Below are 16219 nucleotides of genomic sequence, written 5' to 3' on the forward strand. Positions count from 1 at the left end.
GTATGACTGTATATAAAATCAAAGTAAGAACAATAACCCAGTCACGCACACATACACACACGGTTAATTAATCACAATTATATCCCACTTTTATTTCAAAGAGCTCAAGGTGGTGGTCACCCAGCGAGTTTCATAGCCGGGGGGGGGGGATTTCAACCGGGGTCTCCCACGTTCAAGCCTGGCGCTAACCACTGTGCCATACTGCTTCTATGGACCACAATTCCCATCTGCCAGAATGGTGGAAAACTCGGGGCGGGGGGAATAACACGGCTAATCCAGCCTCCAGCAAGGGGGTGTTTTTCATAACACGACTCTTGGCAGCCCCAGCTGTCTGATGCTGGCTGTGACAGGGACTCTGACCCACAACATCAGGGGGACAAGGGAAGAAGCCTGGCAAAGGCTGCCCTAATCTAGGGGTAGGCCTAAGGCTGAAAGCTTTCCCTCCAAAAATAAATAAGAAGGTGGAAGGTGTGCGGAGGAAAGCAGCCGAAATGGTAAGAGGCCAGACCTTATGAGGAACAGTCGAAGGAGTTGGGGGTGTTTAGTTTGGTTAAAGTAAGGCTGGGAGGTGCTATCATAGGCAACTTCAAATATCTTGAGGTGTTGTCCCATGGAAGATGGAGCGAGCTGGTTTTCTCCTGTTCCAGAGGGCAGGATTCGAACCCATGGCTTCGAGTTACAGGAGATTCTGACTAAACCTCAGGAAGATGGCAGTAAGATCTGTTCTGGACATGAGGCGGACTCCCTCAGAAGGCGAAACGGATTCTCGTTCCTTATTTATTTATTATTTGCTTTTCCGTCATACCTCCTCGTCAACGCGTACTATGTGACAGTCACGCGTAAACTAATCAGAAAAAGATGGCATGGATATAAAACCTAAACACATGATAATAATGGATTCCCTTGGAGATTTTTAAGCAGGTTTTATGCCAGCTGTCATGGATGCTTTAGCTGAGATTCCTGGATTGCAGGGGGTTGGACTAGATGACCCCTGGAGGTCCCTTCCAACTCTGTTTCTGTAGCGTCACGAGGGACGTTAACAGCTGAGCTTTCCCCCCTGCACTCTAGAAATTGCTGAGGAAGCGAGCAGACAGATGTTCTTAGCACAGGCATAGGCAAACTCGACCCTTCAGGTGTTTTGGGACTACAACTCCCATCATAGCCGTTTACTTTCCACCTTATGCTAATGTCAAGAGTGGCACTTTCTTTTTTAAAAAAAAATAAAAAATTATTACTTTTCCAACAATTTAAACACTACAAAAAAAGAATACAATACAATACAAAAACAATGCATAACACTAACACATTAAACTAACAAAACAAAAACAATTTAAAATACATCAAACAGTTTCAATATCTTATCTTTCATTCACTTATTTCAATGACCACCTCACACCTCCCTTTTTGTATTCCACTTCTGTTAGTTGTTTCAGCAATTCCTTTCCATCTTCCTCTGTTTTCTATCCTATATTATCTTAACACATTTTAACCTTTTTTCCCTTTAATTCTCTATTAATCTATTTATACTTAATTCCTTATAACATTTCTACTAAAGCCATATAACTTCATTCCAACATTTTTCTAACATTCATTAATTTCTAACATTCATTAATTAAGAGTGGCACTTTCTAAGCTATATGACATCATCTCTAAAGGTAAAGGGACCCCTGACCGTTTGGTCTAGTCGCGGATGACTTTGGGGTTGCGGCGCTCATCTCTATTGGCCGAGGGAGCCGGCGTACAGCTTCCAGGTCATGTGGCCAGTATGACTAAGCGAACCAGAGCAGCGCACGGAAACGCCGTTTACCTTCCCGCCAGAGCGGTACCTATTTATCTACTTGCACTTTGATGTGCTTTCGAACTGCTAGGTTGGCAGGAGCTGGGACCAAGCAACGGGAGCTCACCCAGTCATTGCCGGGATTAGAACCACCGACCTTCTGATTGGCAAGTCCTAGTGTCTGTGCTGCAACCGACAGTGCCACCCGTGTACCTATGACATCATCTCTAGGCAGCAGCAAATCCACCCAGAGGATGCCCTCCCCGTGGCAAGGAATTTCAATCAGGCCTGCCTGAAGACAGTTTTTCCTAAATTTGAACAGTATGTGAATTTCCCTACTAAAGGGAATAATATTTTGGATCGTGTGTATTCCAGTCTGAAGCAGGCATACAGGGCAATTTCCCTCCCCCACTTAGGTTCATCTGACCATTCTTCACTTTTACCTTCCCACCGGAGCCGTAACTATTTATCTACTTGCACTTTGACGTGCTTTTGAACTGCTAGGCTGGCAGGAGCAGGGACCGAGCAACGGGAGCTCACCCCGTCGCGGGGATTCGAACCGCCAAACTTCTGATCGGCAAGCCCTAGTTTCTGTGGTTTAACCCACTGCGCCACCCGCGTCCTATAATCAGCCGTACCAAAAGGCTAAAAAATAGCTTCTACTGTGGGCTGTTAGGCTGATGAACGGAAAATAACAGTGCAATTGAGGCTCAGTTAATTTCATTGTACCCAGGTTGTACATTGACAATAAAGGTATTATCATCATCCCTAGCTAGCAAGACCAGTGGTCAGGGATGATGGGAATTGTAGTCTCAAAACATCTGGAGGGCTGATTTGCCTATGCCTGCTTTAGCCAACCTGGTGTCGCCCCCCCAGCTGCTTTGGACTACAGCTCCCATGACCACCCAGCCAAAATGTCAAATGGACACCAGTGATGGGAACTGTAGTGAAACTCAGTATATCCAGGATGGTGAAAGATAACAGCATCGCCATGCCTAACACTCTGCAAAGTGAAATCTGCATCGGATGGTTAAAATCCTGGCTTATTTCCAGTTCCGACAGCTGAAGGCAAATTTAAAGAGAACCCCAAGCTGCCTTTTATTTTAATTTTATTTATTCAACTTACATACCACCCTTTTATCAAAAGATCCCAGGGCAAGATGGGGGGGGGACATTAAAAACACAGAACGTCAATAATAAAAGCATGATAAAAACATAATGACAAATAACAAAACGGTTAATAAGTCTGCTTTGAACAGTGAACAATGAAATTCAGCACGGAGTGATGCCCTATTGCAGGCAAATTCTGCTAATTAGAAAAATTGAGACAACTTGGGTGCACTGGTGAATGTTGGTATTCACACATACACACACACAAAAACCCACACCATCTAGAGCAGATCTGTGTTCACATATTTGATTGAAGAACGTTCAAAATCTCAAAGCACCCCAAGTTAAGTATTCCACAGAATTGATCACCTGAGATAATTTGGCCATGACTTAAGCCAATTAATAAAGCAGCCACTAGTGGAAATCTTACTTTAAAGCAGGCGCAGATTTATAGCTCTGCTTCTCTATCTAGGTCATTAGGGGACTATATATTATTATTATTAGCAGCAGCAGTAGTAGCAGTAGTATTATTATTTATATACCACCCTATAACCAGAGGTCTATGTGGGGTGGAGGGTGACCTGAGAGGCTCGTACACAGCGAGAAAAAGAGGACACCTAACTAAGGTCACATCTGCATCCGACGTGCAAAGACCACTTAACGTACATGGAGAACCGTAGCTCCGCAGAGGATCAGCTACAGTTCCCAGGGATTTTGTAGGAGAAGCAACGTCCTCTAAATACATAGCATGGATTCGAGTCTTGCTCACCCCTCTTCCGACTCGCTGCATGCTCTGAGGGCTGTTTTCCCAGCAGCCTCTAGGGGCGCTGCTTCTGTGCGCTGAGGAACAGCATGCTCAAAGGCACCCTGCGCAATGACAGAGGATTCTGGGAGCTGTTCTCAAGTTCCCGGGTTTGAGATTCTTCGGCCCACCCATGACAAGCAGCCGGCTAACAGGCACTTCCCTTCCTCCAGGGTCAACATGGCCCTTTCTAGATATACCTAAAAGAGCGTCTCCACCCCCATCGTTCTGCCTGGATGCTGAGGTCCAGCGCCAAGGGCCTTCTGGTGATTCCCTCACTGCGAGAAGCAAAACTATAGGGAACCAGGCAGAGGGCCTTCTCGGTGGTGGCACCCACCCTGTGGAACGCCCTCCCACCAGATGTCAAAGAGAAAAACAACTACCTGGCATGCAGAAGACACCTGAAGGCAGCCCTGTTTAGGGAAGTTTTTAATGTGTGACATTTTAATGTACCGTAATTTTAATATTTGTTGGAAGCCACCCAGAGTGGCTATGGAAACCCAGCCAGATGGGCAGGGTACAAATAATATTAATAATAATAATAATAATAATCTAGACATCATTTGGGCTCCTAACTCCCATCAGCCCCAGTCGGGGATGAGGACAGGAGCTGGAATCTGGGAAAGCCAGGAGGACGCCGTGGCCCTGATCCAGAGGCGGTCACGCGCTCTCTTTGGTGTGTATTTTCCAGTGCAGGCTGAGGCAATTTCTGTTGATGAAGCCCCTGCCGCATTCGGCACACTGGAAGGGGAAGTCACCCGTGTGTTCCTTGCGGTGTGACAGCAGGCGAGCCAGGTAGGCGAAGGCTTTCCCGCAGTCCTTGCACCTGAAGGGCTTCGGGAGGGTGAACCGGGGAGATTTCAGCTTCCATTTTTGCCGAGGGCTCTTCCCACCCTCTGCCGGGGCCTCCTGGCCGGTCGAAAAGCTATCGTTGGGCTGCCCCGTCCCCTCTGGATTCTGCAGCTGCGGCCCCTGTGGAATGTACACCTTTTTTATTGTGTGGGAAAGGAGATCGGAGCCTCTCGCCGCCGCGAGTAGCTGCCCCCTTCTGACATGGCCGCGGCGATGCGCGATGGCCGAACTCTGGAAACTCGACACCTTCCCGCAAAGGAGGCACATATACCTCAGTCCCGCGTGGAAGGCTTGATGGTTGAAAAAGTGCAGCTTCGACAAGCTCTTCCCGCACCGGCAAAGCAGCCTGGCCTTGCCCAGCGCGGCGCGTCCTGCCGCACACGCACGCTGGTGTCCCTGCAAACTGCTCTTGAACCCGAAGCTTTCCCCGCAACGGTGGCATATAAAACTCTTCCCTTCGGCGTGGCCTTGCTGGTGAGCGACAATCTGCCACTTGTACACCAGCTTCTTCCCGCACTCCTGGCATTTGTACAGCTTCTTGGTCGCGCAAGCCGTGGCGGGGCCAGCGGAGCCACCGCTACCGCCGCCCGTGTGGGCTATGCTCTGGCGGCGCTGCAACGCAGCCTTGTGCTTCCTCTTGTGCCTGCGGAGGCTATCATTGGAAGCGAAGTGTTTGCCGCACTCCGGGCAAGCGTGCTGAGCGGAGGAGGCTTGCGAGGGAGGGCAAGGGAGCCCCGTGTCGCCTTGGCTGCCCTCGGAAGCCGGCCGGGCAACCCCTTGCTTGTCGCTAGCCTCCCGGTGTTCCCCTTGCAGAGCGACTGGGGAGGAGGCGTTTAACGGAGGCTTCTGCAGCCCCTGCTCGCTGCAGTACCTGTAATGTTCCTTGAGGTTCTCTTCCCACTTGAATAGCAGCCCACACCCGGTGCAGGGATACGGCGTTTCCCCTTTGACATCTTCGTCCTGGTGCGGTCGCTCGAGGTCCTGCTCCTGCGAGGCGGCCTGCTTGCCCTGCACGCCACGCCCGAGCAGCGACGCGAAGTGCAGCCGGAAGGCGAGCTTGCAGAGACACTTCCGCCTGCGCCGATCGTGCCTCTTCAGCGCTTCCTCCAAGTGGCCCTCCTCATGCGCGGCGAGGTCGATCCGGTGCATGAACGAGGCCTCGCACTGGACGCATGGCCGGGCTCTAGCCTCCTCATGGCTTTTCTGGTGCCGGAGGACGTCGAGGAACCCGCGAAATCGGTCCCCGCAGTCTGCGCACTGGTGCAACTTCTCGGGCGCTTGCTGCGCGTTCAAACGGTTCTTCCCGGGAGAGGCCTTCTCCCCGTCCGCCACAGCAGGAAGGTGCGTTCTCTGGTGCATCCTCAGAGACAAAGGGCTCGTGAAGCACAGCCCGCAGACAGAGCAAGCAACGGACATCTTCCTCGCGGCGATCTCCTGATGCATTCGAAGCAGCCCTTCCAGCCGGAACCTCTTGCCACACTCCCTGCATTTATACTGTTTTGGTGGAGCGGCAGGCCTCTGGGAGCCGGCCGGGCTTGCAGGACTTTGCCCATGTTTGATGTGCAAAAGAGGCTCAGGCTTTGCAGGCTTCCCTTGTGGTCCGGCTGACAAATACGTCTGCTTGGGGGTGCCCCCTCTATCACCGCGTTGGGTCACTACCTCCTTAGACTTGTCGCGTAGCGTCTCGCGAGATCCTGCCTGCCCTCTGCGCTCCTCACAACATGCCTTCGAGGGCCCATCGTTTGCTGGAAGGAAAGAGAGAACGTGGAATTATTTCTCTTTGGACAACGGAAGAGGTGAAAGGGTCGCATCCGTCCGTACTCAGAGCAGAACCTTTGCCATTAGTAGGCATAACTAATTTAGGTTCATCAATTCCTTTTTTAAAGAAAGCTTCCATTTGCAATTTTTCACTGTAGAGTCGGATGGACCTCAAGAGTTATCAAGTTGCGCCCCTTGCAATAGAATAGAATTTTATTATTTCGGTCACAGACCGGTTCCAGCCCACATACAATATCAAGGAAGTCATAAAACACAATAGGGATACATTTGAATTCGCAATTAGGTATAACAGGGACAATACAGATATAGCAACAGTTAAAAAAATATATAAATTAAAACTTAGCCACTAACATATAACCTAAATTATCATTTAAAACCTTAATCATTATAGCACAGCTTGTTCCCTAAGTTTTATGGCAAACGCACAGAATTTGGCTACCCTTAACGTGATCTCAAGATCCTTGTCCTCTACCAGGGATTTTAGACACTGAAGTTCGGATTCATTTGGAGATTTTTGCATATCAAGGGTAATAAATACCGAGCGTATATCCCCGTAGAAATGGCAGCGTAACAAGGCATGAGAGACAGTTTCTACCTCCATCAAGTCGCAGGGGCAGACTCGTTCTGCGTATGGTTTACCCTCAAATCTGCCCAGCACGTTGAATCTAGCGAGGGTAAATGACCGTCTGTATTTAGGTATTTGTAATTATGAAAATTATTTGCTGGGGTAAATCTTCTCCCATTATCTTTCATTGCTGGGTGTTTATTCATCTCGCTCACGTGGCATTGCTCTAGCTTTCTCATAACCTACAGCTATCAGGGCCTGTGGGGAAAACCCCAAGCCTCTTAGCTTTTCATGCAGTGTAGCTTTCCATTAGGGATGCAGGTGGCACTGTGGGTTAAACCACAGAGCCTAGGGCTTGCTGATCAGAAGGTCGGCGGTTCAAATCCCCGCAACGGGGTGAACTCCCGTTGCTCGGTCCCTGCTCCTGCCCACCTAGCAGTTCGAAAGCACGCCAGTGCAAGTAGATAAATAGGCACCACTCAGGCGGGAAGGTAAACGCCGTTTCCATGCGCTGATCTGGTGCGCCAGAAGCGGCTTAGTCCTGCTGGCCACATGACCCGGAAGCTGTACGCCAGCTCCCTCGGCCAATAAAGCAAGATGAGCGCCGCAACCCCAGAGTCGGCCACAACTGGACCTAATGGTCAGGGGTCCCTTTATCTTTACCTAGCTTTCCATTTGGATTGGTAAGAATCCAGTCGGGTTACACCCCTTGCAATGTATTAACTTAAATTAACAGCTGGCCATTGTTTTTTCAGGAGTTATAATCGTCAGCTGAGTCCTCCCCCTTTTGGAGCTTTTCCGTAGATTTGGAGTCTCAGCACCCTGCCCTTCCAACTCATTCCACTTTTAATTTCCACTCACTTGCAGAAACATTTGCATCAGGGTCTCTGAATCTAGATTCCTGGGTTCTTTCGATATCCAGACGTTCACACTGCTGAAGCCACGCCACAACTTCTGCTTTGGTGACCGGCTGCCCTGCTCACAGAGGGAAATGAGGGAGACAGAAAACACAGCGTCGGAAACAATATTTCGACAAAGAGGACTTGTTCTCTGCATGCTTGCGATTTCGCCCTTCCTTCATCAGCTCCTCTTTTAGAAAAAAGCGAATTCAGACACTCCACTTAATCTACTGTTGCTACCTGCCCCTAAAAAACCCCACTCTGATTCACTGGCAACGATTTTGAGGTTTTCCAGCCTGAAAAGAGACTAATGAATTTTGGCGGCAGATGAGCAGCAGGTTTCTTTTTTATATATAATAATTTTTATTAATTTTAACATATAAATTATAATACATACCACAAAACTTCACCACTTATACAATCTTTTTTTTGGACTTCCATCAGCACCACTGATGATCCACCATTTTAACCACTTCGTATGCATTTATTAAATTCATTTTGCCTTTAATTATCTTAAGTAACCATCCTCCCCTTTATCCATTTTTGCAATAGTTCCAATAATTCACCTCACAAAACTTCTTGCAAACCTACAAACGTAGTCTGATCATCACAATTACTTTTCAAATAGTCTGTAAATTTACACCAGTCTTCTGTGAACTTCTGGTCCCGCAGATTTCGAATCCTGATGAGCAGTAGGTTTCTGGCAGTCAGCCAAAATGAATTTGTAGGAATGGCTTCCCTAGTTACAAGTAACTAAGGATAAGAATAATACAGTGGTACCTCGGTTTATGAACTTAATCCATTCCGGAAGTCCGTTCTTAAACCAAAACCGTTCTTAAACTGAGGCACGCTTTCCCTAATGAGGCCTCTCACCGCCAGTGCCCTACCAATGTTCAGATTCCGTTCTTAGGTAAAGTTCTCAAACCAAGACACTATTTCCGGTTTTGCGGAGTTCGTAAACAGGATTGTTCTTAAACCAAGGTACCACTGTAGTAGTAGTTGTGTTGTTGTTTATTTTTACCCTGCCCATCCGGTTGGGTTTCCCCAGCCACTCTGGGCAGCTCCCAACAGATAAAACATCAAGTACTTAAAACTTCCCTAAACAGGGCTGCCTTCAGATGTCTTCTAAAAGTCAGACAGTTGTTTGTTTCCTTGACATCTGATGGGAGGACGTTCCACAGAGCGGGCGCCACCACCGAGAAGGCCCTCTGCCTGGTTCCCTGTAACTTGGCTTCTTGCAGTGAGGGAACCGCCAGAAGGCCCTCGGAGCTGCACCTCAGTGTCCAGGCAGAACAATGGAGGTGGAGACGCTCCTTCAGGTATACAGGACCGAGACCGTTTAGGGCTTTCAAGGTCAGCACCAACACTTTGAACTGTGCTCGGAAACATACTGGGAGCCAATGTAGGTCTTTCAAGACCGGTGTTATGTGGTTTCGGCGGCCACTCCCAGTCACCAGTCTAGCTGCCGCATTCTGGATTAGTTGTAGTTTCCAGGTCACCTTGAAATGTAGCCCCATGTAGAGCGCATGGCAGTAGTCCAAGCGGGAGATATCTAGAGCATGCACCGCATCTTGAGAACAAGATGGATCTGCATTTTCTCATTTATAGAAAGTCAAGTTGCGATATTTGCGGAGGTCTTTTTTCAGCCGCGGGGTTCTCCTTACCTGCAACGAGCAAAGCTTCATAGTTATCTGTCAACACTTCCCAGTACAGCTCCTTCTGCCACTTGGCTAGGGACTTCCACTCGCTCCTGGAGAAATAAAGAATGACGTCCTCAAACCTCACTGTTGCCTGAAATGAGAAACATTTCCATTTTAGAATCACATGATGAGAAAGGAGGTTCCAACGAAACACGAGGAACAACTGTCTGGTGGTAAGAGCTGTTTGACAGTGGAAAGTGGAAGAATCTCCTTCGTTGGATTTTTTTTTAAGAGTTGAATATCACGGGTTCTTTTGTTGCGATTCCTGCATTGCATGGTGTTGGACTAATTATTTACAACCTGCACTAGAACAGGCTTGACCATAGCTGTCAACTTACATATTTGAAAATAAGAGACCAGCAGCCCCGAAAATAAGGGATCAGCAGCCAAAATAATGGATTTTCAGAGCACAGGTATGTTCAACTTCTGAGCCCCTCCGAGCCAAAGGCAGAAAGCCCAGCCAGCGACCATAGAATCCTAGAGTTGGAAGAGACCACAAGGGCCATCGAGTCCAACCCCCTGCCAAGTAGGAAACACCATCAGAGCACTCCTGACATATGGTTGTCAAGCCTCTGCTTAAAGACCTCCAAAGCAGGAGACTCCACCACACTCCTTGGCAGCAAATGCCACTGTCGAACAGCTCTTACTGTCAGGAAGTTCTTCCTAATGTTTAGGTGGAATCTTCTTTCTTGTAGTTTGGATCCATTGCTCCGTGTCCGCTTCTCTGGAGCAGCAGAAAACAACCTTTCTCCCTCCTCTATGTGACATCCTTTTATATATTTGAACATGGCTATCATATCACCCCTTAACCTCCTCTTCTCCAGGCTAAACATGCCCAGCTCCCTTAGCCATTCCTCATAAGGCATCGTTTCCAGGCCTTTGACCATTTTCACCAAACAAAGCCTCAAGCAGTGGTTCCCACAGCGCAGCAACCTGGCAAAGGGGATGCAGCAAGGAAAACCACCGTCACCTCTCCGCTGGGAAGCACTGCGCAAAGGCGAGTCCCCAGGCAACGCAGCCGATTTGATCGGCACAAGGCATGCAAGCTCCACCCCCCAGTTGTTCTTAGACTCCTTATTGGGTGAGCAACACAGCCAAGCAACACAGTTGGAGCCTCCCTCCTCCCTGGCCAGCAGAGAGGGAGGGAGAGGAGCTGCTTCCTTTGAAACCCGGGAAATTTAAGGGACATCATCAGTAAGGGACAGCAGCGGGACACGGCACTGGGATAAGGGAGTTTCCCACCAAATAAGGGACGGTTGACAGCTATGGGCTTGACTACTGTAATTCGCTCTACACTGTCCCACAAACTCCAGCCGGTGCAGAATGCTGCAGCGAGCATGGGAGCATATTCACCCAGTGCTTTACCAGTTGCACTGGCTCCCAGTGGAGTCTAGGGTCAGGTTTAAGGTGCTGGTCCTGACCTTCAAAGCCCTTTGTGGCTTAGGGCCCTCGTATTTACAGGGCCGCCTCTCCTGGTCTGCCCCGCAGAGGACCTTAAGCTCCATGAACAACCATAGTTTAGAGGTCCTGGGCCCTAATGAAGTCAGACTATCCTCCACCAGGGCCAGGGCCTTTTCAGTGATGGCTCCGACCTGGTGGAATTCTCTGTCCCAGGAGACTAGGGCCCTTCAGGGTTTAACCTTCTTCCACCGGGCCTGTAAGACAGAACTATTCCACCAGATGTTGTTGAACTACAACTCCCATCACCCCTAGCTAGCAAGGCCAGAGCTCAGGGAAGATGGGAGTTGTAGTCCAACAACATCTGGGGACCCACAGCCTGAGAACCGCTAGGATACGATCAGTACTTTTTTTCTTAAAAAATGTTTAGGGGTACTCTCATTTTGACTCAAGAAAATCACCATTCTATAGTTCAAATCGGGGGAAATAAATACAGTTAATGGACAAAAGGCCGCCATCGGTGGTAGCAACGAAATTGACAATTCACTGTGTTAGAGAAGAAACTAAAACAATAATAAAAAAGGAATTATTTTTTGAATTAGTTTTACATAAAAGTTATACACCATAAATATAACATTTTCACACATTAAAAAAAGAAAGTGGTTCTTTCGAACGTTGAGACCTCCTTTCTTCCCTCTATGGGTTCCAATTCAAAATTTTACAGTGGTGCCTCGCAAGACGAAAAGAACCCGTTCTGTGATTCTCTTCGTCTAGCGGTTTTTTCGTCTTGCGAAGCAAGCCCATTGACGGATTAGCGGATTAGCAAAGGGGGGGAGGGGGAAAAACCCGCAGGAACTCGCAAGACATTTTCGTCTTGCGAAGCAAGCCCATAGGAGATTCGTTTTGCGAAGCACCTCCAAAACGGAAAACTCTTTCGTCTAGCAAGTTTTCCATCTTGCGAGGCATTCATCTTGCAGGGCACCACTGTATTCCTGCATCTTTTACTGTAATCTATCTGTGATATAATCATAGTATCCAAAATCCATGTTACAAGTGTCATTGTATTCCTGCCACTGATTTCAACTGTGTACAGTGATCTCTCAAATATGTTAGAAAGTTATTCCAGTATTTAAAAATACTCAGGTCTTCCTGGTTCCTGATGTTTCCTGCCAGTCTGGCCATTTCTGCATATTCCATTAAAAAAAATCTTTTTTGTTTCTTCTCCCCTTGTTAAGGGGTATGCGTACCCCTGCGTCCCCCCAGAAAAAAAAGCACTGGATAGGATAAGTGCTTTGATATGCCAAGTTTAGAAGGTGTTTGGGTGTTTTGCATGCATGGCTCCACATTTAAGTCTTGGCTTCCTTAGGAGGTCCTCAAATGTTATCTAAACTCAACACACTAGATTCACCACACCCCAAGCCAGCCGCCCACATTTCAGTCACCATCAAAACCGTTTACTAAACCTACCTAGGGGGGAGAGGAGTCCATTTGCTAGCCAGTAAGGAATACTTGCAGATTTACCAATATTCATTTCTGAGCTTCGTTTAATTTTTCAATTATTATTATTTAAAGTGGACACGGGATGCGGGTGGCGGTGTGGGTTAAACCACAGAGCCTAGGACTTGCTGAACAGAAGGTCGGAGGTTCGAATCCCCACAACGGGGTGAGTGCCGGTTGCTCGGTCCCTGCTCCTGCCAACCTAGCAGTTCGAAAGCACGTCAAATTGCAAGTAGATAAATAGGTACTGCTCCGGCGGGAAGGTAAAGGGCGTTTCCGTGCGCTGCTCTGGTTCACCAGAAGCAGCTTAGTCTTGCTGGCCGCATGACCCAGAAGCTGTACGCCGGCTCCCTCGGCCAATAAAGTGAGATGAGCGCCACAACCCCAGTCAGCCACGACTGGACCTAAAGGTCAGGGGCCCCTTTACCCTTTACCTTGAAAGTAGACACAGTACTGCAGGCTTCAAATTACAGCACAGCACAGCAGATCTGAAGGCCCTGCTGGCTGCGGCTGATAGGAGCTCCAAGTGCAAAATATTTGGAAATACAGTAATTTGCAGATGAGCAAAGGCAGCGCTGGGTTGCCCAACAGCCAGCCTAGACGTGCGTTTAGGCACCAGCATGCGGGGGCACCCACCCAAAAAGTATTTTATTTTAAAGAATTTTGCGTTTGATATTCTTGTAGTCGTCATGGAGGCAAATCCGAACTTGGCTCCGACTTCCTTGCACTCCTAAACACTTTCCCATTCTTCCGTCCTCATTTTATTTACTAAACCGGGGGGTGGGGCGGGCGTCCTAGATTGCAATAAGGCGAGGAAACCAGCAGCAACTGACGGTTTTTGCAATTATCATTAAAATTATTTTTAGTATCGCCTTTGTTTCGAAGTACATATCGGGCGGGGGGTTCGCCACAATCTTCCCAGTGCTCGGTTGCCTCCAAACTTGTCTTTAAAAAGCTGGCTAAGGAGGAGGCTAGTTCCAAAGTCACCCCAGGTCTCCAAAAACTGCGCGCGCGCGCGCGCGGGCAGCCCATCAACTTGCCAGGGCATCCGGGTCGGCCTAAGCCTTGAAAAGTGGATCTCTTTCACCCAGTAGCCTGAAACTGCCACACCCCCCCGATCCAGGGATCCACCCCAAAGTTTTGCAGGCTCTCCAGCAGCCCCCCAACTGCACCGGTTGCGCTCCTACCTGCGAAGCGCATCCTGTTGCTTCCCGGGCAGGCATGGCGACCCTCGCCGCCGCCGCCTCTGGACGCTTCTCCTCGCAGCACCTCCGGTCGGGACTGCCGGGGCGGAGCTCCAGGGCTTTCAGAGGCGTGGAGAAGGCGAGACATTCTTCTTTCCCCCCCATTCTTTCTGGCCGAGCCTTGCCACGCGCGGAGAAGGCGCTTTACGCTCGGATTAAGGACCTGGGAAGCTCCGGTTCAAAAGCCCTGACTGCCCTCGTTGCGCGCGATCCTGGGCCGGTGGCGTCCCCTCCGCGCGCGCCTAAATCGCAGGGTCGTTGTGCAGAGGGGGGAAACGAGCGGGGGATGCAAACGCGCACACCTGCAACCAGTGGATTCAAGAAAGGAGATTCCGGCTAGAGACCAGGAAGAACTTTCTGCTGTTCGAAAGGGGGGTTTTAAGCAGAGGTCGGATAGTGTGAGAAATAATATATTGTTGCCTCTTCGTCGTTTATAAAATAAGATCTTTTATACAAACATTTAGTTGAGCACATGAGGCATCTGATGAAGACCTGCATTTTAAAATGAGCTTAAAAATATATATTGTATCTCTCATGCCAGGCAGCTGGGTGCTTTGGCAGATGTTTTCCTAAACAGGGCCCCTCTGATTTATTTATAGCAGAAGCCAAAATTCTCAAAGTTGTAAAAAGGGAATTACAGGCTGAGAGCAAAGGTTACTAGGTTACTGACCCTACAGAATACAATCAAGTTGCAAAAGCACTAATTACCATGTTTCTCCCACTAGAGACTTGAGCCAAAGGTTAAAAGGGCAAATAGAAAAAGCAGCTGGCCAGGAAAGAGGTTGTAAACTGAAGAAGTTTTACTTTGAAAAGGCCTTTGCTTCTAAAAATCTATATATGTTAATGTATGAAATATAAAAATTCCTTCCAGTAGCACCTTAAAGACCAACTAAGTTAGTTCTTGGCATGAGCTTTCGTGTGCATGCACACTTCTTCAGATACACTGAAACAGAAGTTGCCAGATCCTTCTATATAGTGAGAAGGTGGGGAGGGGTATTACTCAGAAGGGTGGTGGGAATGGGAGATTGGCAGATAGCTGAGATGAGCCTGTTGACGACTCTTAACGACTGTAATAGGTCTTACAGGAAAAGGCAAGGGGTGAGAAGGTGAAAAATGGCTTAGTCATGTATAATGAGATAAGAATCCAATGTCTTTGTTCAGACCAGGTCTCTCCATGGTTTTGAGTTTGGTAATGAGTTGCAATTCAGCAGCTTCTCTTTCCAGTCTATTTCTGAAATTCCTTTGTAGTAAAACAGCTACTTTGAGATCTTGTATAGAATGTCCTGGGAGATTGAAGTGTTCTCCTACTGGTTTCTCTGTTTTGTGATTCTTGATGTCAGATTTATGTCCGTTTATTCTTTGGCGTAAGGTTTGGCCTGTTTGTCCAATATAGAGAGCTGAAGGACACTGTTGGCATTTGATGGCATACACAATGTTAGATGATGAGCAATTAAATAGTCCCGAGATGGTATGTGTGATGTTGTTGGGGCCAGTAATGGTGTTGTCCGGGTGTATGTGGCAGCAAAGTCAGTATTGTATGAAAATATATTGGCAAAGTCAGTATTGTATGAAATATATTGGCTTAAATGTAATTATGCAAAAGATTTAGAAAGTAAGAAATGTTAGATTCTTATTTCATAGAATCATAGAATCATGGAGTTGGAAGAGACCACAAGGGCCATCGAGTCCAACCCCCTGCCAAGCAGGAAACACCATCAGAGCACTCCTGACATATGGTTGTCAAGCCTCTGCTTAAAGACCTCCAAAAAGGAGATATTTCATTGATGATGCGTGAGAATGTGAACCCAAGATCCCTAACATCTGTCTAAGATAAAAATTTAAAACTATTAACCATCTGTTTTGGAGGGCAATAGGGCAAGGAGGGCAAGAGGTGAGCTGGTAATTAAGGTTCCTTGTTGAGACAAATGTAAGATATTTGCTTTCGTAGATTTTCACGGGTACAGGAATGCAGGTTTTGGTGTCTTCGGGTGTCTTCCCGTGTAAGAGTCGGGGTGTCTGTGCGACGTTTCGACGAGGTCTCACTCGTCATCCTCAGGCTGGTGCTTTCGGCTTCTTGTTACTGGAACAGAGCAGAATCTGGTGTTTGAGAACTCAAACACCAGATTCTGCTCTGTTCCAGTAACAAGAAGCCGAAAGCACCAGCCTGAAGATGACGAGTGAGACCTCGTCGAAACGTCGCACAGACACCCCGACTCTTACACGGGAAGACACCCGAAGACACCAAAACCTGCAAATGTAAGATATATGACTACTTATTTGTCATTTATAGATAGAAGAATATATAGCTTTTTGTATCCCATAAAAGGCAATAGGAAATGGGTGTATCTTTTAGGATTGGTTATAGCAATCAGCCAATAGGAATTTCAACCAGGCTGATTGGACAGAGGCAGCCAAAGGAGGAGCAAGGGGCCTGGGCTGATGGAATATAAGTGCTGGCCATCAGGGCTGGAAGGGCAGAGCATTGGTAACCATATACCACTGTGTCTCTCATTTATTTGTCTGACAAATAAATTATTATTTTAATTTCTCTATTGCTGCGTTGAATATTTCATTCCAGCTAAGCGTTAACCACAAG

At 47.8% G+C, this 16219-nt stretch overlaps 1 protein-coding gene across 1 annotated transcript; it reads right to left on the bottom strand.

Moving 5' to 3' along the window:
- Positions 1–1721: 1721 nt before the first annotated feature.
- LOC309514865 (uncharacterized protein) lies at positions 1722–13888 on the bottom strand. The gene is made up of 4 exons (XM_082192287.1): positions 13567–13888; positions 9449–9575; positions 7747–7860; positions 1722–6286 (listed from the first exon to the last, which is right to left on the bottom strand). The coding sequence occupies exons 1-4, from the start codon at positions 13726–13728 to the stop codon at positions 4350–4352; spliced, it is 2340 nt and encodes a 779-aa protein (XP_082048413.1). The 5' UTR covers positions 13729–13888; the 3' UTR covers positions 1722–4349.
- Between the last annotated feature and the right edge of the window lie 2331 nt (positions 13889–16219).

Source organism: Podarcis vaucheri, assembly GCF_965113315.1.
Source record: "Podarcis vaucheri genome assembly, chromosome: 12".
Taxonomy (NCBI): domain Eukaryota; kingdom Metazoa; phylum Chordata; class Lepidosauria; order Squamata; family Lacertidae; genus Podarcis; species Podarcis vaucheri.

What these genes read in the sequence shown, in the direction of transcription:
- LOC309514865 (XM_082192287.1), bottom strand. Translation starts at nt 13,728, where the DNA reads ATGGGGGGGAAAGAAGAATGTCTCGCCTTCTCCACGCCTCTGAAAGCC. An exon ending in CAACAGGATGCGCTTCGCAG is followed by an intron (nt 9,576 to 13,566) that starts GTAGGAGCGCAA and finishes TTCTCATTTCAG; the next exon opens with GCAACAGTGAGGTTTGAGGA. An exon ending in TGATGCAAATGTTTCTGCAA is followed by an intron (nt 6,287 to 7,746) that starts GTGAGTGGAAAT and finishes CTTTCCTTCCAG; the next exon opens with CAAACGATGGGCCCTCGAAG.